The 24,150-nt window shown below is 43.5% G+C and overlaps 1 protein-coding gene across 2 annotated transcripts in view; it reads left to right on the top strand.

The window, feature by feature from the left end:
• Window positions 1-24,150, top strand: part of osbpl8 (oxysterol binding protein-like 8) — a 77,227-nt gene that overhangs the window by 39,445 nt on the left and 13,632 nt on the right. For both annotated transcript variants that reach the window (XM_079183898.1, XM_079183897.1), the window contains exons 4-9: window positions 179-349; window positions 18,582-18,655; window positions 19,619-19,699; window positions 20,079-20,180; window positions 20,361-20,564; window positions 22,863-22,947. In XM_079183898.1, coding sequence (XP_079040024.1) covers window positions 179-349; window positions 18,582-18,655; window positions 19,619-19,699; window positions 20,079-20,180; window positions 20,361-20,564; window positions 22,863-22,947 — 717 coding nt within the window. The remainder of the gene's footprint in view (window positions 1-178; window positions 350-18,581; window positions 18,656-19,618; window positions 19,700-20,078; window positions 20,181-20,360; window positions 20,565-22,862; window positions 22,948-24,150) is intronic.

Below are 24,150 nucleotides of genomic sequence, written 5' to 3'. Positions count from 1 at the left end.
ATTAAAAATGTGTTATGAAACAGAGGGCCGCGCCTAGCAGATGCTTCACGGGAGGGCTGTCTGTGGATGTTCTCTGATGTGAAGTAAGAAGGCAACATGTCTGATCTCTCCTCTCATGTCCCTCCCTTTTCATCTCTCGCCTCCCATCCTTTCCGTCCCCCGGCCGCCTCGTCTGCAGCTGCCGTGGTGTGCGGTGATGACACCGTCCTTCTGACACCAGGCAGAATGAGCCAGCGTCAGGGTAAGGACCGTGACAAGGAGAGGGAGAAGGAGGCGGGCCTCCAAACGCCCAACAGGGAGAACGTCGCCAGCCCCTCCAGCCTCAGCCCGGGGGTCAGTTACAGCCACGGTAAGATGCGCCATTCGCCGCAAGCAGGCAATTTCCCGGCTTAAACTTGTCTCATAGGTCAGCTTCTGTTTGTGCAGTATTACACTGAGCTCCATGGATTATTTTTGGATGAAAATATGCTCACAGCTTAACACCTTTTCCTTTTTATGACGTCATATAATACATAAATGACCTCGTCAACTCTTTTAAGCTTTTTATGACCTGCACTCACACCACATTCTAATTCAGGAAGATAAAAATAGCTTATTTAAAAGAAAGAAAAACAAAGTATTATGACAAGAACAGCTACTGTAAATTCAGAAATACAAGTGGCCAGTGTCTTTACTTACTTCAAATACATAAACTATCTCTTATTTATTAATACAGTTGGACCTGGTTTTCTAATTTCCCTGTTTTGTGAGCATATTGTACCATATTTCAGTAAGAAGTCTTAGTATCACCTCATGTGCTCTGATAAGCCTAATTAATTTGCTGTTCACTGTGCAAACTCAGTACTTCTTCCATGTTCACCTGTCATCGTGGTAAATTGAGCACAATATTAATTTCCACACCAATGTTTTACATAACTACAATAACTCAGTTGTACCGTACTCGACACTCTGACGCTCTTAGTTTTGCTTTGTAACAGAAATACTTTTCTAACCCACAAAATAATATCTGTGGTCTCTACTTTGCCTTTCTTACCCCGTTGAATAAATCCTGCACTTCCTCAATGCAGGTCATTCAGAGGTTTTGTTGCTTTAAAACCTTTCCCAGACACTCCTGCTGGAGAAGCTATGACTCAGGCTCTCTTGATGAGTCCGTCTACTGATGCACTGCCACAAACCTGCAGGGTGATCAGGTTTATATCCTCTCTTCTTTGTTTACACCTCGTGAGTCTGTGTGTCATCGTGGCAAAATGTCTTCCTGGAGACTCCAACTGTAGCGGGAACGACCACATCGGAGGTATTGAGTACGTTGCAGGTGTTTGTGTGTCTGTCTGTCCGTGGCAGGGCTCCATGATGAGCTCCTCACCGAAGATTTTAGGCAGACACTTCACCAACACATTCATATTTTTTTCCAATCTTAACAGTATGACTGACAAATGCCCTGGTAATACCAGGGGTCGGCAACCCGCGGCTCCGGAGCCACATGCGGCTCTTCGGCCCCTCTGTTGCTGCTCCCTGAGTCCTCCGTCCACACGGCGTTTAAGCATCGTTTTCGAGATGACCTCCGTCCAGACTTAAACGCCTGAAAACAAATATCACGTGACTATTCACGTACACTGGGCATGCAGTGGGTGCCGGTGTTACGTCCCTACTGGTTTTCAAACCTGCTGGTTTCCTTCCGTGCGTGTGTTGTGTTCGCGTAACAGCAGCAGCTGTTTTCTGTCTCTGTTGCCAGATTCGTCACACATTCACAAACATATTGCTGGAGATCTAAAAGCCACATCTCATATATATTGCGGGGATTACGATTGTATAAGTGTAGCACTACATCACAGCCACGTATAAAGAAATACATTGAAGAAAATATATTTATGGAAAGATCGCAATCAACCTGGATTCGAACTCTGTTGTTGACAGCGAATGTTTTACATGCAGTAGATCACATAGCATCACTATAGCGGCTGTGTATGACCTATAAGCCTAAACTCCAGACCAGGTCAGACCCCTCACCATCGGACTCTTGTCGTTGCACTATAGAGCCGTTGGAAAAACACCGGCTCACTGCGGTCTGATGAGAGTCACACTACAGGGCCTCCGTCTAGAAATAAGCTCATCACGGGTAGATCCGGCCAGGGTCTTACATCACCCCTCGTCTCACTGTTTGGACTTTGTTCTTGTGTCACGGCGCCCTCTTGTGGATTCTCTGCTGTGGTTAGTGAACTGCAAGATTTTGATGGACATTTTCTTTGTATCTGTTTTGTTAAAAGGTTAATTTAGTCAGGTATTTTTTTGGTTATGACAGCGCTGCAAAAATGGGAAATAAAAAAAAAATATATTCTCCAGTGATGGTCAGGGCAAGATGCCTCAAGACTCTTCTTTTTTTTCTCTCAACTGAGTAGATTTGAATAACAGTGTTTGGCTTGTTGTTGTCTGGTAGTTTTGAGCCAGATAAGAGGGCATCTCACCAGTTCCATATTCTGCCAGCATCCCAGATCACATGTGAAAGCTGTGTGGGCTTGTCTTCACTGCTAGATTTGATGAACAAAGGGATTGCTGCTGAGTTACACTTCCACAATTTCAAATCTCAAACTCAAACCTTTCACATTTAGTTGTTAAACTTGTAGGGTCACAGCTCAGAGAGAGAGAGAGAGAGAGAGAGAGAGAGAGAGAGAGAGAGAGAGAGAGAGAGAGAGAGAGAGAGAGAGAGAGAGAGAGAGAGAGAGAGAGAGAGAGAGAGAGAGAGAGAGAGAGAGAGAGAGAGAGAGGTCGTATGCGCTCTCAGCAATCTGCTGTAGCTTCACTGCATGAATAATAATAATAATTTGAGGTAACTTTTAAGAGAGCTGTAAACCTAAGTCCAACCACAAGAGGGAGTGAGCATAACACAGGAATAAATACACATCCCTCTTTCTTGACCTCCACACAACATATAACACACATTATATCCATCACACGTGGGTATGTTAGATGTATGTGCACACAACAATATTAGTCATTTGCGATAGCTTCCATTAAAGCTTTTTAACTGATGCCAGCTTCTGTCATTTGTGTTTGTATATTTATCAAGAGGAAGACTTCCTGCACTTCACAACAAACATAGTAGTTGAAGTCCCCCTTTGTGCAGGTGTCCTGCATCTGTTCTGCACACAGGTTTGTCCAGTTGACTCATATGAGTACAATGAAAGAATAAAAACCTCTTTGGCCGCTAGTCTTATTCAGCAGATCTACAACCTTCTAAGCAGTACTGCATCCCTGAAGCACGAGTTGGCAAAACAGCTTTTTTTTTTTTTTTCATCCTCATCTCCCTGCAGCACAAATGTGTATCCATGGCAACGGATTTCACTTCTGCTAGCCGTAGGTCCTGCGTCAAAGTGATGACAGTGTATGCCTTCATTAGTTTTTTCTGGACCAATGTTTCAAAATACTGTCTTTCTTTTTCCTAAATGACTGATGTTTAACTGTCCATCTTTACTCTAAACTCACAGGGTGATGACTGTTATTTCTGATTTGAGAAGTAAGTCGTAGGAGCAACATGTGAAGGTGGATTATGACGATAGTTATAATATAATTCAGCTGCTTTTATTAGCTTGATGCTGCTCAGGAAACAACATGCATGATTTCTGGAGGATGGTTGTCACAGGTTCTGTTGGAACATAATCACATTTGATTGTTCCAGAGTCAGTGAAGTGCCTCCTCTGACTGGCCAGTGTGCTATATTTATACTCGAGTACGTCGCTCTCTAAAACCCTCTTGTTTACTTTACATGGGGTTTGGCCGGTAATCAAATTCTCCCTCTACCCTCTCCGAAGAAGGAGCTGGCGTCATCATGGTGAATCACAACGTTCTACCAATTGGGTTTCGTAACCAAATAAAACCTGGTTTCACATTTACAGATATTTTTAAATGAAATTACTGGCAACGGTCGGGGAATAATCAGATTAATATCTAGGTGTGTTTCAATGCACTAGATGGGGGTAAATAACCTGAAGGACTAGAGGGCTGGACACATAGTCAACAGTCTTGAGTCTTTGGCTGTGGTCGTCTCTGCTCCTTCCGGGTCATCTTTGGTCTCTTCGTTGCCTCTCTGATTACTGGTCCGTGAGTATTGGTCCTGCCTTGGCACCTTATTCTTTCCATTTTGTGATAATGGATTTAATAGTGCTCCGTTAGGTCATGTGACCGATCATGAGACACCTTGACTTCTGAAGGTAATTGCAGCACCGGATGTTTTTTTAGGGGCTTCATAGCAAAGTGGTTAAATACATAGTCACACACCATTTTCCCTTTTTTATATATTTATATACTGTATATATATTTAATTTTTTTTATTCACTTCACCAATTTTTGACTATTTTGTGTACATCCATTAAATACAATCCAATTGAAAAATTACGTAAAACACCAAGTGGTTTATGTGTTTGCAAGGCACTGTATGCCCAAGAAACGAAGGAACGAAGCAAATACAAGATCTAAAGTAATGCTTTTGTGGGATTCTTTGTGGAGGAACTCAGTTTTACAAACCTGGCGACCAATTAGTCGACAAAGTCATATGAGTGTTATTAGGCTACGAATTTCTTTGGTTGAGGACTGTATCGCCCGGTCCTAGTTCCAATATTTCGGCTAAGTCCAGTGTTATTGCCTGATGTGAACTCATCACAGATATATCGTACATAGAGATGTTGCATGTATTACATATATATTTACATATAAGATGTTGTACATGTCATGTCACCCGATTAGTAACAAGCGAGAAAAGCAAAGTGTGTTTTTTTTCAACCCTTCAAATGTCTCGCTCAGCACATATATTTGTCACAACTCTTTTAATTATTATCTTTTTCCCCAATCAAATATCATTGACCTAAAAAATATATTATTGGTCAGACTCTAATAGAAAGTTATTTATAGTAAGATGTTGATATTATTAGTTTATGATTCAGACTACTTTCATAATGGAGCTGGAGTGGCGAGTGTTTGACGTACTCTGGTGTCCGTGGTTTGGCTGCCAAGTGAGCCCTTCTTTTCCATTGTGACTCACCGAGAACCAGAAATAGACCCAGGAGGTTGTTTGACAAGGCTCCCTCAATCCGCTTTGGCGCTGCTCTCGCTTTGACCGCCTCTCGCTGACTGGCCGTCGTCTTCCCCGGTAAACAGGAGAGTCTACCTGTGCTGCAGAGGCCGCGGTGACTGGGGGGGGCGGGGAGCACCGTGTAGTGAAGATAATAAGATAGTGAGAGAACCGAGAAAGAGATTTAAATTACTAAGAATATATTTGAATGGAAGTTAGTTGATTGGTAACGTGAGGTGGGTGTGCGAGAGCAAAAGAGCAGGTGGGGGTCAGCATGGATTTAGGCTCAGCCTCAGGGATTATGCCCTGTCAGACGGGGTTAACCGCATCCGAGGGGGCCGGTCTTATCCACACTCTCAGCCACTGCCAATCCATTCCTTCTCCCGCTCACACGCTCATCCTATGAGCGGCTGAGCCCTGCGAGGCCTGAGCGCTAAGAGGCACAAAGGCTTGACAGCCGAGACGTGTTCTGCGAATAAGGAAGAGTCCGTGGAAGTACAGGAGGACAGGACGACGCGATGGAGAATATCCCGGCCTCGGGGCCTGAGCTCTGCCTGGACGGCCGAAGGCTTGCCTGCACTGACGCGACCTGGATCTAAAGCGGGAGGGGACCCTAGCATGATTTGGACGATTTGGATCCTGTCGACATTTGACCTTTGCAAACTTTTTCTTTACGTTTTAGCCTGAAGGAAAGCAAGGTACAGTGTGCAGTAGTGCCAACTGACAAGGGAGTGCTTGTTAGCGCTTGACGTCTGTGTTGTCCCAGTTCTACCTGCTCACGTGGAATCCCCCTCCCTGTGATGATTTCGGTATGTGTGAAATGTCTTATGTGAGGTGGCTCTCGTGAGGACAGAACAAAGATCACACCAAGGTGAAATGGCTTTTACTGACAAAATGTGGAGAGAAACTAGACCCTTGATCGTTGTATTCTTCAAAGTGTCTGGCTGTTTGTTACAGTGAGAGTAGGAGGAGAGGACTACAGCAGGAGATACCTGTAGGCTCGTGTTCAAAAAGCCTCTTTGTTGAGAAGCTAATCCCAGGCTTACAGGGTCCCCTTGTCGCATTTATGTAAGACTAGATTGTTTGTTTGCATGTGACTGCAGTGTGTGTATTACTGGTATCGAATGGATTGCAGCTCTTGAGTTACTGTGTCATAGTTTGTCTGCATTGCAGTCACGGTTTTTCATGGTTTCCCATTAACTCTTTTAAAAAATGTCTCGTGATTTGTGCATCCACTTGGACTCGAGGGTGAACTAATTTGATAGAATTTGTTGGCTCGATAATTCATATGCTAACTATGCTGATTTCAGCAGTGGAAGCGCACACTGTAAATAGTAGGTTGGTAGATGAAAATTTCACCTGTGAAAATTTGCGACCTCCGAACGCAGCAATAGGCACAGCAGTGCTTTGAGGGTACATCAGCATGCTAGCATACATTCAAGGATTATGCTAACATACTGATGTTCAGCATGTTTGCCATCTTAGTCTAGCTTGGCAGCGTGGTAAGATTTGCTAGTTAGCACTAAACAAATAGGACAGCTGAGGCTGATGGGAATGTCCATGGAGCCAAACCAATAGTTTTGATCATTTGAAAAAAAAAATTGAACCTCAAAGTTCAAGCTGTGGTCTTGAAATTTGAACCTCAAAGTTCAAGCTGTGGTCTTGAACTTTGAAAAATACAGCAATGTATTCAAAAAAAAAATAAGTGAATGAAAAGTTTCTTGGGGTTGAATATCAATTTGATTAAGTTTTGAATAAAATATTTAATTTAATTTGTCACTTTCATATATATTTTGACATTTGGGGTCTTTTTATCATTTTATATTTTCATTTTCAAATCGTTTTTTCACTTCAATTCAGACTTTTGTCCCTGATCTGGCGTGGGGGGCGTGGCATCAACTGAGAGGGGTGTGTCATCATGATTGACAGCATAACAAAGAAGGCCGAGTAACTTCCTCAACCACGTTGCCTTCAGGCATCATGGGCACTGCGAGAATTCTGATTCAACACTTTCTGTACACCATATACGCGTGAATGCAGTGGGGAGGAGCAGGTAGACGGGTCGCACCAGTAACTCCATCAGGCCAGTCACGCTAAAGAGCTGAAAAACAACACTCACATTTGGACGCTTAGTGGTTTTGCACGTCCCTGTGACGGGACTGCTTTTAAGACCAAGGTGGATGGAATTCGAAAATGTGTTTGTTAGAGTGCATGAAATGGTTTATTGGTGCCAGGAGTTCAGAAGAGCTGTATCCGTAGGACGGTACAAGTGGACTAAACGTTTGTTTACACTAGGATAAAGCCATGCTTGACTGTGGATTAGGTCTATATGTTCAGTCAGTGAATGTGGTGAGGTGTAGCATTTGCTTGACCAGAAATAACTTGAAATGAACCTCTGCAAGCAGGTTAATGAGGTCTGGGTTCTGAATTATACATACTGAACATCCTAATTACCTGTGTTAATTAAAGCACATTGGAGTCATGCAGGCGGAGCCGCACATTCATCAGTTGGCTCTGGGACAGTTGGCTCCGGAGAGGATCACACTGTTTACTTCTCCAAGCTTTCTTGGATGGAACATCCCCACGAACAGTTGGTAGCATGGTTCAGTGTCGTGCCAGCAGGATGCTATGCATCATTCAACATGCTGAAATGAAAGAGTGAAACAGTCCCAAGTTCGCTGAAAGGAAGATTAAGATGTCGGTAATATGAGGAAGGATCAACAGCAGATTGGGTTCTTAAAGATAAGGCCCAGTTCCAGCCAAGGCAATTCATTCCTGCAGAGATACAGTAACCGCTGGTGCCCTTGCAGAAATAATTATCTTTCACAGTCTTCATCACAGCAACTAGACAGCTTTTCCCGGTTTGAGATCTAAAACGGCACAACATGGCTACTTACAGCATGCAAAAGAGCTCAATTTCTCATCGACGTATGAAAAAAAGCTCCAAGTATAAAGCTTTCCACATTTTTTGCGCGAAAAATGCAGCTGGACTGGCACCACCGAGGTAACATTTCTCTGAGACTGTGTCCCAAGTGTGCCACAGATATCTGCCAACAAAAACAATCATGTCTGCTCGGTCACACACAAAGCATCTGCTCTCTGTACTATTTAACTGCAGAAGCACATGCTTCAATGCAGCACTCAGTCACCAGTGCTCACCACACAGAGCCTTCGTGTCTCCTCAGCTGTCCAAGCTGAATACGGTAAATAGGAAGTATGACGACGTAAGGAGAGTGTGATGATATTCCACTTGAATTAGAATTTTGATTGATTGGTTAACGTCTGCGGAATATAGTGGGGTCAACAAAGTACTGGTGTGATCTTCTGTCCTCAATAGAGCCAATGTTTTGTGATTCAATATGGTGTGTGTGTGCGCGCAGTCTGATGCATAGCAGTCACAGTTCACAAGCTGCATAAACCTGAGCGATGAAGAGAATAGTGTGATTAGGAGGAGGGCCAGTGTCCTAAAGGGACATTTCACGGCTATTAACGTGGCTGTTCATTAGCACCTCGTGGTTTGTAAGGCCGTTAACACAACAACCCCTTCAGAGCCTTTCATATTGATGTCTGTACCCTCTGTACAGACAGAGCCTTAAACCACAGTGCCTTCATGTACCAGTATGTATTTCACAGTGACTATGTTTGCCAGACTTTAAGCTTGGTCCATTTACAGACTACAAGTGGGATCAAATTACAAACAATAAGTAAATTAAAAAGGCCATTATATAATCTGTGGATTCAAATGTATGAAGAGTGTGACTTTCTTCTGCTATAAGTGGTTGAAAGCTGTGTTTGAGTCAACGAGATGAAGGATTCTGATTTGAGAAGCATAGTTCCAAGAACTATTCGTCAGTGGCCCCTCCGTTGTCACACAAACCAGCACCTCTTCCGAACTGGCAGCAAAAACAAACCTTCAATGGTGAAACTCTCTCCATGTGAATGACCGGATTTGGCGGGCAGCTGGATCCAAATATTTTTTTACAGCTCTGCTTTTTTACTCCCAGTGGATCTGCTGTCACCTCCCTTAGCCGACAGCACTGATGCTGCTGTTTGGGCCAGTCTGTCCGTCAGCCACACGAGCTGCTACCTTTCTGCGTCAGCCACTAGCTGGAAGGCAGCAGCACCGGGTAGCAGCTTGAGCTCATGCATCTGCTTGTTGCATCGACTCCTCACCAAACAAATCTGTTAAGACTCCCGACAAGCGACATGGTGATGTTTAGCCCATAAAAAAAAAAAAAGAACGACTTCTATCTGCCAAATCCTCCTGTATTTTGTTTGCCATCACCCACTGATGTCATAAGAGTGAATGGAGAGATTACATCTGACTACAGGTGTTTGTAGACCCCAGTGAATAATCCAATGAAATGAGTTGGGAAGCGGTGAAGCGTCCTTTTGATTCTTAAGTCCTTGAATGGAAAAAATAAAAAATGTAGCGAAAGATTGAGCAGCAGAGAGAGATGAGATGTGGAGCATAGGGGGCTTTTTTCAAGATGCATCTCTCCTACCCATCCAGAAGAGAGGGAGTAGGAGGGGCTCAGCTTATTTGTTATTAAGCACTTACAGGCTGCTGCTTTCGGAGACGCTCACAGAGCAGAGAGAGAGAGAGAGAGAGAGAGAGTGTGCGAGGGAGAAAGAGAGCAGTCTGCTGAAGGAAGCGTAGAGGAAAGCAGCATACTGCACTTGTTTTGTGTCTGAGCTACTCTGTGTGTGTGTGTGTGTGTTTTGGTTGGTTTATCCGCTTGGTTCATTAGCTGCGTGGGACGGATCGGACTGTTTCCCCGACCCCCCTCCACCTTCCACCCCCGGGTTTCCTCGGCGTTCCCCCGTCCCTCCCTCCCTTCCTCGCACACGCCGAGGGAGAGGGAGCTCCCGCCGGCCCCAAGATGATGAAGGAGGAGGGCCTGCTGAGTCGCCGCCGTTTCTCCACGTGTGGCGGTACAGCGTCGCTCCGACCCCCGCATCCGGACGGACGCAAACTCATCCGCAATGCCTCCTTCGGGGGCTATAACGAGCTGTCGCCCATCTCGCTGCCAGGTGGGTGTATGATAGCGTGGAGACGGTGTTTTGTTTGCTGGGAAAGGCCCATTAGTAGACCCTGTAGATTCACCTCGTTATTGACTAGTCCCTCTGTAGTAGTGGATGTAGATGTACTTGTTTGGACTGACGGGCTGTGACGAAGGCGTGTCAAATAGTTCTCCGCTGTGTGTGCTCTTCAGGTTTAGTGTTGTCTGTCAGAAGCTTGTATTAGACACTTGAGGGTATCTAATGCTATTCTGATCAATATACTGCAAGCTGGTTTTGACCGATTTGTGTCGGCTCAACCTTGGGTTTCAGAGAACGGATGCAGAATTGAGGTTGCGCTCACGTTTCTTCAACAGAAAGCACATTCTTCATGGCAGCAAAGAGAAAGGAACCTAGAAAAGTGTACAGTTAAATGCATTACTGCCATGAACACAGTCGAGGGGCAACTTTCTCCTACTGTACGAGTTCTGTTTTTACAAATACAATGCAACCGTTTCTTACTGCTAGACACAAATGGAAGTAACTGCAGAATATGAATTTAAAGTCAAATTTCAATTTGAAGTATAACAAAACTGCAGCTACTCTGCACAATCTAAAAGAGGATGAAATCGTTGTGGACATATTTGTGGAAACTGAGTCTAAGCTTCAAGCCTCCGGGTGGGAGTTTCTCATGGCAGCTGGTGACATCTGAGGGCCGGTGTCTCTAGGAGATGAGCCGTCTACTTCGTTATCGTATATTCTACAAACACAAGACCTCAACCATGATTCAAGACATCTGCTCCAACATTTAGCTGCTGTTGAGTTCGTTAGCCCAGTTTGTTCATATCGGCACTGATTCCCACTTTTCCTTCAGGTTATTTCAACACCTGCTGAGTCATCTGCAGCTGTAGTCACAGATAAGAAAGGAGGGGCTGTAGTCTGCATAAGCCGTTTCACTGCCATGGTTCCAGATATGGTGACAACAAATGACCGGATTGTCAAAACCTGCAGCAACCGGGTTGTTTTGTCACCTTAGCCTCCGTACAGACAAAAGCATGGAGTACTAAAACCACTGGGACACTAAGCAACAGCTCACAACACCGCCCCACAGCCTGTGAACAGCCTGTCTGGGGAAGTTGGAGTGATATTAACTAATTTTAGTATTCCCCCCCCCCCCCCCCTAATATTGCAGCAATCAAAATTAAGCATTGTTCCTCGGATCCAAAAACTTCAGCCAAAAAGGTACAAAAGTCAGAACAAACAGAGGATATGTGTACTGCCAACATACTGTGTCTGTCGCATCGAAAAGTACATCTACATTTCTTTGAAGACTGTTGCTTGGTCATAGCTGTGAGGTGCTTGATCTGACTCGTGGAGAACACAGATGACTACTTAGCGGCTGCTGCACTTCCAACAGGCCGGCGCAGACTGATGGATCAGGCCTCCGCTCAGCTGGCTTGTTTTTACTCCGGTTCCAACGATACCTCTATGAGAGTGCAGCGATAATCCTTTTCGTTTTTTTAGAAGCACACCAAATCCCCCAGAACCTCTAGGATTAAATGAATTCCGTGTTCATTTGTAAAATGGCCTCTTGTGATCTTCCCACCGTTTGTTCTGGAGTCAGACAGCTGGCAGCCCCCGGAGCTTTGAGAGGGTGGATGTTCTGTTCCACCCGACTGTTTTTTAACCTTTCATCAGTCCAGGAAAGGCTGACTGTGCACAAACACCGCCACACTTTGGTGCAGTAATTCAGACTCGCGCGAGCGACCTAGTACAACCTCAGTCAGATAAGTGCCTTGCCTAAGGCGTCTGAACAACAGCAGCAGCAGTTGTTGAGGGAGCGGAATTTGTTCGTCACCGTCTTTCTCTCCTCCGACCTTTCCGCGTCCGGGGATTCAAGCTGGTGACCTTTTGGCCACAAGCCCGCTTCTCTCTCTCTCCTCTAAACTAGCACCACGGCTCAGCAATACAAATAACATGAGCCGGGAGACATTGTCTGAGTCATGTTGTTTTCCTCACAGTCAGCTGCCGGCCTCGGCTCCATTCATCCTCATTTTGGACATCCTGCTAACAGGCGCCGGCTTTAAGAGGGACTGCAGGAGAGAGCTGGTGCATGCGGGTTGCCCTTACTCATTTTCGGTTCCGCAGTGGAGTCTTCCTGCTCTTGTGTTGCTTTTACACATTCAGTATCTGTACTCGTTGTGGTTGTTTCTCATAGAAAACTGCCTCGCGTGGATGGTTGATGCCTTTTTGGTTGTACGCTGGCAATTTGTGTGGCATCAAAAGCTCTTCTTTGTGGTTATGCTTGCCTATCACCTAATTATCTCGAGTCATTTAACTTCCAATTGTGATTTTACCGGGTGTCTTTTTCATAACTAGGGAAGATACAATGCCTTCAAACCATCTGCCGTCTGGTTGATAGTTATGATAGATTTCAGTTTCTGTCGAGTGCATTTGATGGAAACCAACCCTCTGACTCTCTTTTGGCTATTATAAAAGAGTATCAAAGTTCACTACTAGACTTCTATACAATTGGACTTCTTTTAGCAGCCAGAGGAGTCGCCCCCTGATGGACATTAGAGAGAATGCAAGTTTAAGTTAATTACGGATTGGCTTCACTTTTTAGAACCAGAGGTTGCCACCTGGGTTTGATATATTTGACAGTTCTTGCTCTTTTCCTGGTATCCTTTTCTTAGCAAAACATATCAGTTTGACTCTCCCAAGCCTTCTTTTAAAGATCAAAAGATGGGCCGTGGCCTACAGTCTTTATCAAGGCCAAGGAACAGGCCAGGCATCTGGTAGTGCACACAAACTCAGCCCCGGTGGACTATATTTAGAACACCAACCCAAAACAGCAGCCATGGTAATGCAACCTGCCTAATGCCCCAACTCTCATCCAGACACATCCTGTTTGAAATATCACCCCCCCTCCAAACCAAGAGATAATGTGCTTTCGTTTCCTCAAGCCTCCCGCGTGCAGACAGGATAAAGGTACAGCCCTTTTAATGTGTATTGGGCCGCTTCATCTCTGGTGGTGTAATGTTTGTTTGTGCAATACTCTGACAGGCTGCATAAGAAACAGGGTTGGAGCACAGGAACAAGGCCTGGAGATTCAAGTGAATAAGGGCTCGGGTTCAGCTGAGAAATTTTGATTCCCCCACAAACAAATACACTTAATCCCAAAGTAACTTTGTCGTTCACTTGTGCAATTACCTTCTCATATTGTGGACGCACCCTGTCGTGTAGAACGAGCACTCTCTGACGTGTTTACCGTTGCTTCCTCGGTAGCCTGGGACTAACGACGAGCAAAATTGATTTGGAGGTTGAAAACGGGCCTTTTTATAAAGCTAATAAGAGAGCGGAGAAAAAGCTGTACCCTTGTGGTCGATAATTAGATGCAATCATGGCTCGTCTTGAGGTCAGCATGACTTGGAACGTTCAGTAGAGTCTCTGACTGTGATGATAATGTGAGATAAGATTAGTGAGATAAGGTTTTTGATTACCGGCAGGAAGCGGTGCACTACAGTAGCAAAGAAGACAAATGTGCTTTAGGTCCAATAAGAGGTTTATATATTAAGGATATTAAAGTTCCCCCAATGGAGAGTGCACATTTATAACAGGAAGCCTGCGTTAGAATCAACAGGTGTGGAGTTTGAAAGACACATATGTTTAATATGATAGGGTCAATGAAAAGTGACTCTGAGTTGCATTATGGGACGCATTTTTGGAGACTTTTATGTCAGGATATCTCGGCCTCTTCCACTTTGATACTGACCACTCTTTTTACAATCAGTTTCTAACAAGACCCTCAACCTAATGGAAGTGCCATGCTGAGTCGCTAGAGCACCCATTTCCTCTACCCCTGCTGTAGAAAGGGACTGTATTATTGATGCCGAGCCGCACTGCAGAGGTTTGATATTTGAAACCGATTTCTTTCATTCTGGGTCCATTGAAAATTGTCTGGGGGAACCATTTAGCTTTAAACTTGCTTTTTTTAGTGCCTCATCCTCTTATCCTACATTCAGTCTGAGCAGCAAAATCATTGAATTGTGTACTTTGATTATACTAGACAGGTTTGTACTTGAACTATATTACATTACATAAAGGGATCCAGTTTGATTTATGCTACTAATTGGATTGTCATGTAAAATTGGAAATCTTTATGGCTGAAACATGATTGTTGACCATGATGGTCCAGATGGTATCTCTCTCTTTCCTTCTGATGGACCAGCCATCTTTCAGTTCTCATGATTTCTGAGCCAAAGAAGTGTAGCCACCGTTACCATGGCAAGTCCTCGGTAAAAACAACCCTCTGAAATTGATGTATTCAGAAGAGTAACTGGACTGACAGATTCTCCCTTCAGTCTATGTTCTCAGGTGACCTGTTGCTATGGCATCATTGAGAGATACGCATTGCTTTTGGTTTAAAGGAAGCTGTAAGCGTCGTGTTCTACATCGCTGCATTACTGCGGTCTATGAATCAGTCTAGTTTTTGCCTTCAGTGAACATGGTTCAATCTGTGATGTAGTAGAATCTAACATACCGGTTTGAGCTCTCCAAAAGGAGATCATGTGCTGGTTTTGCAGTGTCAGTGTTGTGTTGCGTCGGTGCTGAATGTCTAAAATGTCACAACTGCAGATGGCGGGTTCCAAAAGGGGCCGTTTTCAGGTGGAAGTGACATTGAGTCGTGATTATCTCAGTGTCGCGTTGTTGTTGCGATTATCTCGGCGGCGGTACAAACCGATACCTCCACGTGCATTCTTATTGCTATTAAGTCTGAGCAACATATTTCATCTTCATATGATTGAGAATCAAAAACGTATTGCCATTTTTGAGCCTCGATAGGAACGTTGATGTCCTGTAATGAAAATACAAGAAACATATTTAGAAAAGCTTTATCGAGTAATGACTTGCGTGATCACCTCTGTTTTTGTGTCTCTAGTCTAAGGCGTATTGATGCTTCGAGCGACTGTATTCATTTTGTGAGGCACAACATTAAAGTAGAACTAGAGTCATTGTAGCAGCACGCAGCTCTCTTCTCTCCCTCTATTCCCCCCCCCTCTCTCTCTCTCTCTCTCTCTCTCTCTCTCTCTCTCCTGTCTATGATCTTTCTCTGCAGTGGGACGTGAGCTTTCAGCTACACACTCCCTGACATTGGTTCACATGAGGAAAGGGTTCAGATTTAGCTGATCTACACACTGAATGTACTGAAATAAGACAAGAAACATGCGGACGCTACAGACTTAATTTAAACAGTTAAAACAGTTGTGACTACGGGCCATGGCAAGGCCCGGGTTGGGTTTCAAATTTACAGTGCACTGCACCTTTAATACCGGCTCAAACCACTAAAAAGCCTACAGATACTCTATAAGGGTACATGTGACAGTGAATGATTTACTGAGACCAAGGATTACCCCAAGATTACAACATTTATTACAACAATTAACACTTTAACAGGGTATTAAAATACAGGAAGTCCATAACATCTAATAGGTTAAAAACAATAAAAAGGTATAGATCTAATATACTTGGTGATACAGATTATAATAAAAGAGGGTAACTAAATGAACCAACTACCAAAACAAAACCAAGCAACACAAATCCATGAATACAACTAAATTTATAACTTAACAGCAATGGCAGTCAACATCTCTCCTGCCTGCTCACTGCACAACCCCCATCCGGAGAGCTCGACGGGGAGGTGAGGATCTCTATGGAGCTGGACCTAGAGTCAAATGAGACAAAGGGTGAAACCCACGGCAAATATGCCTCAACTGAAGAAGCTAAAGTTCACACCTACCGAAGCCTGAGGGCCAGAGAGAGGGAGAGCCGCAGCTCATGGTATGGCTTATATATGGTGGACCAAACTAATTGGAGGGTCTAAGGCCTACCCAGCCCTACAGTAGCCCAGGAGGAACATTTCATTACCGGCTACACTGAGTTTACCTTGATCCACTGAAATAATGTTCACTGAGTAAATGTGCATAGACTTGTTTAATCCTTTGCTCTTTAGTTATCCTAATGTTGTATCCTTCACTTTACATCTGGCTTTCCATTTTGTATTGTATTGAGTATTTTGTTGTGAGAGGGTTGAAATCGACTGGATAATTACTGGAAACGGTCTTATTCTTCTGCCACACTTTGTGAATTATGTTTCAAAGTGGGTGTATTTGCACTTTTTTTTTACACAACAACAGTTCTGTGGCAGAGCTCTGACCGCCTCACATAAATAATACTGCTATCTTAAGATTGTTAATTGTGGATAGGAGCGTCAGGTCAATGCTAAAAAAGGTTAAATGTCACATCAAAGGTCAGTCTTGAATGCCCAAGTTACTTAAATGACAAGCAGTTGGCAAACTACACTGAAGAATCATAGCATGCTCAAGCACTTTGTGAAATTCACACCAGTTAAATGCGCTCTATCTTAAATCTCCTGCTGGTTTCTACACACAGATTTCTTCCCTGCTCTGCCGTTGCAGGAAGAAAAGCTTTTGCAATATTTAGCAGAAGCCCTCGGTACAAAGCCCTTTTCTAAGCCTGACCATTGTCCTTCACATTTAGCATAATCCAAAAAAAATGAACAAAAAGGTTTTTGTGGGTTTATTAGGATTAAGATTACACATGAAAGATGCATTATACCCGCGCATAATTTTGGAAGCTCATGTTTTCTAGTATTGAGAGAACGGTTTAGTTGGAGAGTGTCCTTCCAAAGAGACGTGCCTAAAAAGACTAGTTGCACATTTCAACAAATGACTGTCTACGACGTGTTAGAGCAATGGCCAGAATTGTGTACACATTTCCTTTCTTATTCTCGACGTACTGATAGATGAATTTGTGGGGGAGATGCTTTGGAAGCTCCACTTTCTGCTTTATTATTTCATTTTTCATTACGTCACCTTGCCAAACTTGTTCAGCAAGTTACCTCAAGCTTTCTGTCTAACTCCTCATGCTGCTGTGAAATATGTCTGTTTGCATCAAGACGGTGTGCTTGTTGTGCCATGGTAACACATTTCAGTTGTTGGAGAAGTGGCATCTTAAAGTGCCTCTAATTGAAATGGGACATCTCGTAACATTATATTAGGGGTGGAGACGATGTGTCCTCTCGGGGCTCGCTGTAGCGGATAAAATGCCCTTGAGTTGGTTTCCAGCTGAAGTTGGCATGGAGATGCTCCTGTCAAGTGGGCACAGATGGTCTGGTGGGACATCTAATGTATGTAATGTGTACTGTGGAGCTCGGATGAAACCGGCTATATTAAAAGACTCCTACCTAAAAGAAAAAGCCTACTTGTTTGTCAGGGGTTGTTTGCTAGAAGAGGCAAGTTCATGAAAAAGTGAATTTGACAAAAACAGCCCTGCATAAAACTCCTCCATAATGCACTGAACAGCACATTGTTTTTATTAAAAGCATCCAAACTGAGTCAATTACATATTCACCATCCAATTTGTCTGCGGGACAACATTAGAGTATGCAGTAAGAATACATAAAAAAGATGCCTCGTTATATAACTACAGACACAAAGATGTTTTATTAAATCAAATGGCTTGTCAAATAAGATGTGACTGTTTTCCAAAAGACGAATACCTCATTTGGTAATACAGCTCTGCAGCGCTTCCTTCATTCTCACGGCTGAATACTGGCCCGTGGCCCGTGGCCTGTGGCTAGGAGACGGAAGCTATCAAATATTTAAAGGCTCTCTGTCACCTTGAGACCACCAGCGTCACCCGCTGCCAGGATCTCAGTGGGGAGTCTGTTGCCGAGGTTAGACTAATTGGTTAGAAACGGGCTCGTTTATAAAGGTCGGAACAAGGTGGAGCTCAAGGGTGGAGCTTTGTTGCGACGCACTATATCTACATCAACTACACTCGTACACATTAATTATCACCCAGCTTGGTGTTCGTAGAGAAATACGGCACAAATTCCCTTCAGCAACGTCACTGGAGCAGTCTGTAATTGAGTGTCCAAATGAAGTCTCCGTCGCTCTCCACCCCCACATTGTCCCCGCCAAACTACGGATTAAAACGGGGAATCTCCTTTCACCAGCCAAGTTATCTAACTTTAGCTCAGTTCAGATTAAGGACTTGCAGCAGCCTGTTGTCATCCGCATTCTGTGGCTTGCGACGAGTTGCTTTGAAGCACAGCCTGCTCTCGTGACCGCGGCGGACATTATGTAAAGAGATTGCATTTGTCTGCACAGACATTTGGACTAACATTAGATATCCAATGGGCAGATAATCTCACTAGTTGGCCTATAGTTTACATGAGCTTGTTTAGCTCTGTTGAGAGCGTTTTAAACTAAAATTCTGGCCAGACCTTACACGTTGCACCTTATTTAAAAGCTAAAAAGCATTATTTGTTCTTTCATTTAAATCTTTAAATAACTATAAATCAATTAGTCTTTTGTTCTTTTAAGTGTAAGAAATGAACATGAAACCTAGTTGATATAAATATCGCACATTTTTGTAACGTCATTAAAAACACAATCTTCAAGAGTCTTTACGCTTTGTTTTTTTGTTCCAGGTTTTGAAAGGGGGAAGGAGGATCTCTTGCCTCTGCCTTTGAAAGAGGACTCACATTCCATATCTAAGAGCAAGGTAAGGACAAATTACCCCACGGAGATGAAGTTCCATGACTGGTGGGTGGGAGCGACTGGGTGTTTGGTTTTGTTGTAACGAGACCAGAGAGTATGGAAATGACTGCACGTCTCCTCTACCAGTCTCGCCTCAGGCGTGAGATAGCCCACGTCCCGATGACTCACGTATCATGTACACTGTTACACATCAAACATTTATCAACTAGAATTCAAACTCAGCCCTCCTTTCAAGTGAGCTCAGTGTGGAGGAGGCCCGTCTAGTTTATCTGTCGAGGCCCACATCAAATATGTTTGTCAGTTAGAAACGTGGGAGTCACAGCCGAGACGGGAATCCTTTCAAAAATGTGCTCTGATTTTGTGAAGTATGATAGAGCAAGGCTTCCCTAAACAAAGACTGTTTTTTTCACTCCAATTAATCCTTAGATTCTGCTGTCAATAACATCCACCATCATAGCAAAGCTATGAAGAAGCAGAATTGAGCCTTGGCCATGTATCCATCAATCTTCACAGCAATAAATGCAGTCTCAGCAAATTAGAAACCTCACTGTGGGTTTCTCTGGAGAAGAAGGATTTGAAAGAGAATATTTTAGCTTCGGTGCTTGTTATGATGCACCTTCAATCTTTGTCCGGCCATGTCTGTGACCGCTTAATACTTTAAGTAGCCCTGCTTAAGGATTCCTATACACACACACACACACACACACACACACACACACACACACACACACACACACACACACAGTCTGTCTTTCCACTTTAAATCGCTCCAGTTGGCTTGTGAAAGGAGCTGGCAGAGACACACCTGCGCTGGCGTTTATAGGCTTCATTCTGCTAACTGAGCTAAGTTTGGGTTAGGTTTATTTAATATTTCAAGATAATTAAGTTGAGCAATAATAGAGGTGTCTTGATTAATCAGGTATCATTTCCTGCTAATAAACCCTTCTCCCCCCTCCCCTGTGTTCAGTCTGAAACAAAGCTGTACAATGGCTCAGACAAAGATGTGTCGGCATCCGGAGGAAAGCTCACCAAGAAGGAGTCCCTCAAGGTGAGTGAGCTAAATCAGCTTAGAGTAAGTTCTGTGTATCCCGGCACTAAGGCAGGCATAATGAGTCTTAAAATACACCTATAAGAGTCAATATGCATAAAATACTTCATTTAGATAGGTGTCATTTTCATATTATGCACCAACGTCACCACAATACACGATAGGCAGGAATTATTACATCCAAACGGGGTATAAAATGCACAGTTCACGCTGCAGTCAGAAGGTACCGGCTGTTATTTAACAAGAACGCCGAGGAGTGTCGTCCCAGTCCTGTTATTTGCTGGCACGTGTGATTCAGTGAGAATGCCAGTGTGGAATATTAATATTCACAGTTGTGTGGAATTGATGTTGTCAGCATTGTCCTCCTGTCTCCCTGTAGGTGCAGAAGAAAAACTACAGGGAAGAAAAGAAGAGGGCGACCAAGGAGCTGCTCAGCACCATCACTGACCCCTCTGTCATCGTCATGGCCGACTGGCTAAAGGTGGGAACGCCCTCCGCCCCACCGTCAATCTTTCCTGCTGCCGATGCCTATTTGTTGATTTTCCAATAGACTGTGGTTATAATATAATCATACGATTAAAGGCATTTCTTTATTGGTTAATTTGAATCCTCAAGCTCCTGATATAGGATAACACTTCTGACTTATCGGTGTTTGATCCAGATCCGTGGCACTCTGAAGAGCTGGACCAAGCTGTGGTGCGTGCTGAAACCGGGCGTCCTGCTCATCTATAAAACCCACAAAAACGGCCAGTGGGTGGGAACGGTGCTGCTCAATGCCTGCGAGCTGATCGAGAGGCCCTCCAAGAAGGACGGCTTCTGCTTCAAGCTCTTCCACCCGCTGGAGCAGTCCATCTGGGCCGTCAAGGTCAGTATTGAACTGCTTTAAGATGCAGGATTCTCAGCCAGGAGTGACTCTCAGGAACATAGGGAGGGCATTCCAGGCTGGGAACATTGGGAGAGCAGAAATTCTCTGGGAATTTTGGGATGTATAGGGGATTTTTACAAATAGCAAATATCCCAAGAACACCCCCCCCCAAAAAAAATGTCACAACTTATTGTTTATTGAATAAGTGCTCTGAAACTACCTTAAGAAGTTTAACAAGGTAGTCAGTGGAGCAAAGACTAGACGTGTCAGCCATTGAACAGAGTCAAAGGTACTTATGTGAATAAATGAAAGGCTTGTGAAGGATCAAATAGAATAGTAAATGCAAAAAGGAAGCAAGTGGTGAGTTACATTTGGCTCCCTGATAAAGTGCTCTCACCTTGCCTGGCAGCTGGATTCTCGAGATCACAAACACGGAAATCCATCTTGTCAGGCTTTAAGTGATATGTTTGTGTTTCGGTAATCCAGTGACCAGAGCAATCCGTGGCCTGTAAGGAGCTACTGGCAGAAATGGGAGGGGTTTAGGTGTGTGTGACGACATGGAGAGAGGCCGCTCTGCATTCTGAACAACTATGGCGGCTCTGGAAAAGGTTAGCGTAGATGCTGCAACAGCATCAGTTCAACAAAACTGGAGAGTATTTCTTCATTGAAAAAAAGAGCAAAAAAACAGCACTGAAGGCTTTTCTCCATGGAAAAGATCCCTTCACTCTCGATTGGCTTCTGTAATGATTGACAGATGGTTCAACCCATCACCTGCAAAGTATTTTTTGATAGCCTGCTCTTTTCTGATTTTCCAATGAAGTTTTCTCAGATGGTTCAGTGTAACAAACTATCTGGCCGGTGCGGTTCAAAATACCCTGCCTGAGTATCAATGCTAAGATTAAGGAGAATTTTCAAGGTTTAGTGTCATCCATACCTGTGTACTCTTCACTTTACAATGTCCGAAATCAAGGTGAACATGTGTGAGGTTGGCATTTAAAGGAATAGTTTGACATTTTGGGAAATAATTGCTCAGAGTTTGATGCGAAGTTTGAAACCATTTTCATGTCTGTACGGTAAAAATGGGGCTACTGTCAGGAGCCACTTAGCTTAGCACTGGTAACCACGGGGATAACAGCTCACCTGAGTTTGACCAAAGGTCACAAAGTCCACCTACCAGCACCTCCAAAGATCACTAGCTTTCCTTTCATCCGTACAACAGCCAAAGTGTAGAAAATGATCATTTACGGTCTTATGACGGTTCTCTGCCAGGCTGGCGCTGTCACTTCCTGGAGGAAATATTCTTCTACGTAACGTTTTGTCTTTGGATTTTGCTACATTTGGACAGAGCCAGGCTAGTTTTTTCCCCCCGTTTCCAGTCTTTATGCTAAGTTAAGCTAAGCGGCTGCTGGCTGTAGCTTCATATTTACCATACAAACATGAGAGTGGCATCAATCTTCTTACCTAACTTTCAGCAAATAAGTGTATTATTGTACTATTCCTTTAAATCTGACATATATCACCTAATTTATCTTTACACTGTAATGGAAAAAATGCCTCTGACTTATCGTCCTGTTATTAATATAATGAATGATAGATTGATCAGGGGAAAGCGAGAGGAGCAGAATACTGAACAGGGTTCATTATGCAGGATGGGTCTGAATGCAGCCTGCTTTTCTCTCCAGCCATGAAAAACAAAATGAACACAAACAGATGAGGGGGAAACAATCTTTCATTAAAAACAAAATCCTTTGTCGGCTGCAGTTAAAAAAAATAGATTGTTAAACAGGCGTGGATGTTAGCTGTATAATTAAGAGCTCATCTTTGCTTTAATTTCAGGACAGACACAGAAAATTATACATACAGCAATTTTCATATTTGGCGGCGCACATTTTCCATTTGTTCCTCAGTTCTCAGCTCCGCTCAGTCAGCACTCCAACTGTGATTTGGTATTCATCGCTGACCTCGCCCCGCCATTCTTTCCCCTTGTGTCTGTGCCGTGAGAAGGCTTGAATCACAATTGGCAATCTGTGTTTTTAGATTACAGCTCCCCGCGTCGCCCCCCCCCTTCACTTTAGAGATAAACCCCCTCTCATAGCTCATCATTATAACGACACACCGGGGAGTGCACACACGATCAATGACGACCTGAAAGACATGATACACAAACTCTGCAGGTGGAACGAGGACACCACGACTCAAACCGCCTCAAATGAGAAGAGACCGAGATCAAAAACAACACCTACCTGAACCTTAAACACTAAAGTCGATGTATTCTCTCCCTTTCTTTCTCGCTGCCAGGGTCCTAAAGGAGAAGCAGTCGGCTCCATCACTCAGCCATTACCCAGCAGCCACCTCATCTTCCGTGCTACCTCTGAGTCTGATGGTAAGAGACACTGCAGCCATTTCTCTGAGTCGTGTCAGTAGCAACTTCCATTGAAAGATAAACATAAATCCATTGACTTTTTATATCAGCTACGTAAAATCTATATATTGCTTCAAAACTACTTGTACGTGCAGTATTTGGCTGTGTGTGGAAATGAAAGAAACCCTAATCCTTGTTATTTTTAACCCAATTCATCATCTTAACATAAGCATTTCTTTCACACCTACGATATCTGTGGGAAAATATCAGGTATTCACATGGGCATCAGAAAGCCATACCAACACTCTCTACTGAGTGAGTAGGGACTTCTAGGTCGTTTGGATAGCCCAAAAACAAACCTGTGACTTTTCAGTCACTCTCTTTAAATGGTGCTGACTTTACTCGGCGGTGTAAAGTCAAAGGTAATTTCTTCTCATTTAGTTTTAAATCTCAAAGGAATAATTTGCCATTTTGGGAAATAGGTTATTGTCTTTTTTCGCAGATAGTTGGGAATGAAGATCAACACCCCTGCATTTGGGGAATCAATGAACGGGGGGTGGGGGGTGTAGAATGGCGCTAAATTACAATGGATATGATTAAGTGGATATAATCAGCAGAATGCTCATACTGTCTTTTATTCATTATTGTTATTTCAACTTGTATTTCACCCAATATGAATGGTATGGAGATGGAATTTTAGATTAGATAGGTCTACTAAAGGGGGCAAAACAGAATAGTTTGAGAACCACTGGTACAATTCACTACACAGACTTCACTACACAGTGAGTGAATGGGGAACTCTGTGCCTCTGTCCATGGTGCTGAAACATCCAATCTAGTCTCCGACTGTCTGGGTCTCCGTCCGTGGTGCTGGAATAGTCCTACAGTTTCCAAAAACACTTGCTGTTTTCTAACCTAATGCACAATATTTATCATAGTATACGTTTTATGCATTATATATAAATATAATACTATCAATAACTTACCCAAGCAAGTTTTCATCCAACAAGAATGCTTCTATTTCTGAATAAAAGTCATTCCTTTCTGTTTTTTATCGCAGTGACAATATAGTTTGCCTTCTGTAACTATGTAAATATTAAAATGATAAGAATATTAAAATGTTGCTTGTCTTGAACCAAACCTAAAATGGGATCGGAGGTGACTGCGGGTAGAAGAGACAAAATCATTTTTTTTAAAAACTGTTGACCCAATTCTTTTTGCTCCA

The sequence above is a fragment of the Pholis gunnellus genome, assembly GCF_910591455.1.
Source record: "Pholis gunnellus genome assembly, chromosome: 22".
Taxonomy (NCBI): Eukaryota; Metazoa; Chordata; class Actinopteri; order Perciformes; family Pholidae; genus Pholis; species Pholis gunnellus.
Note: the sequence above shows the minus strand (reverse complement) of the source record. Positions and strands in the feature narration are given on the sequence as shown.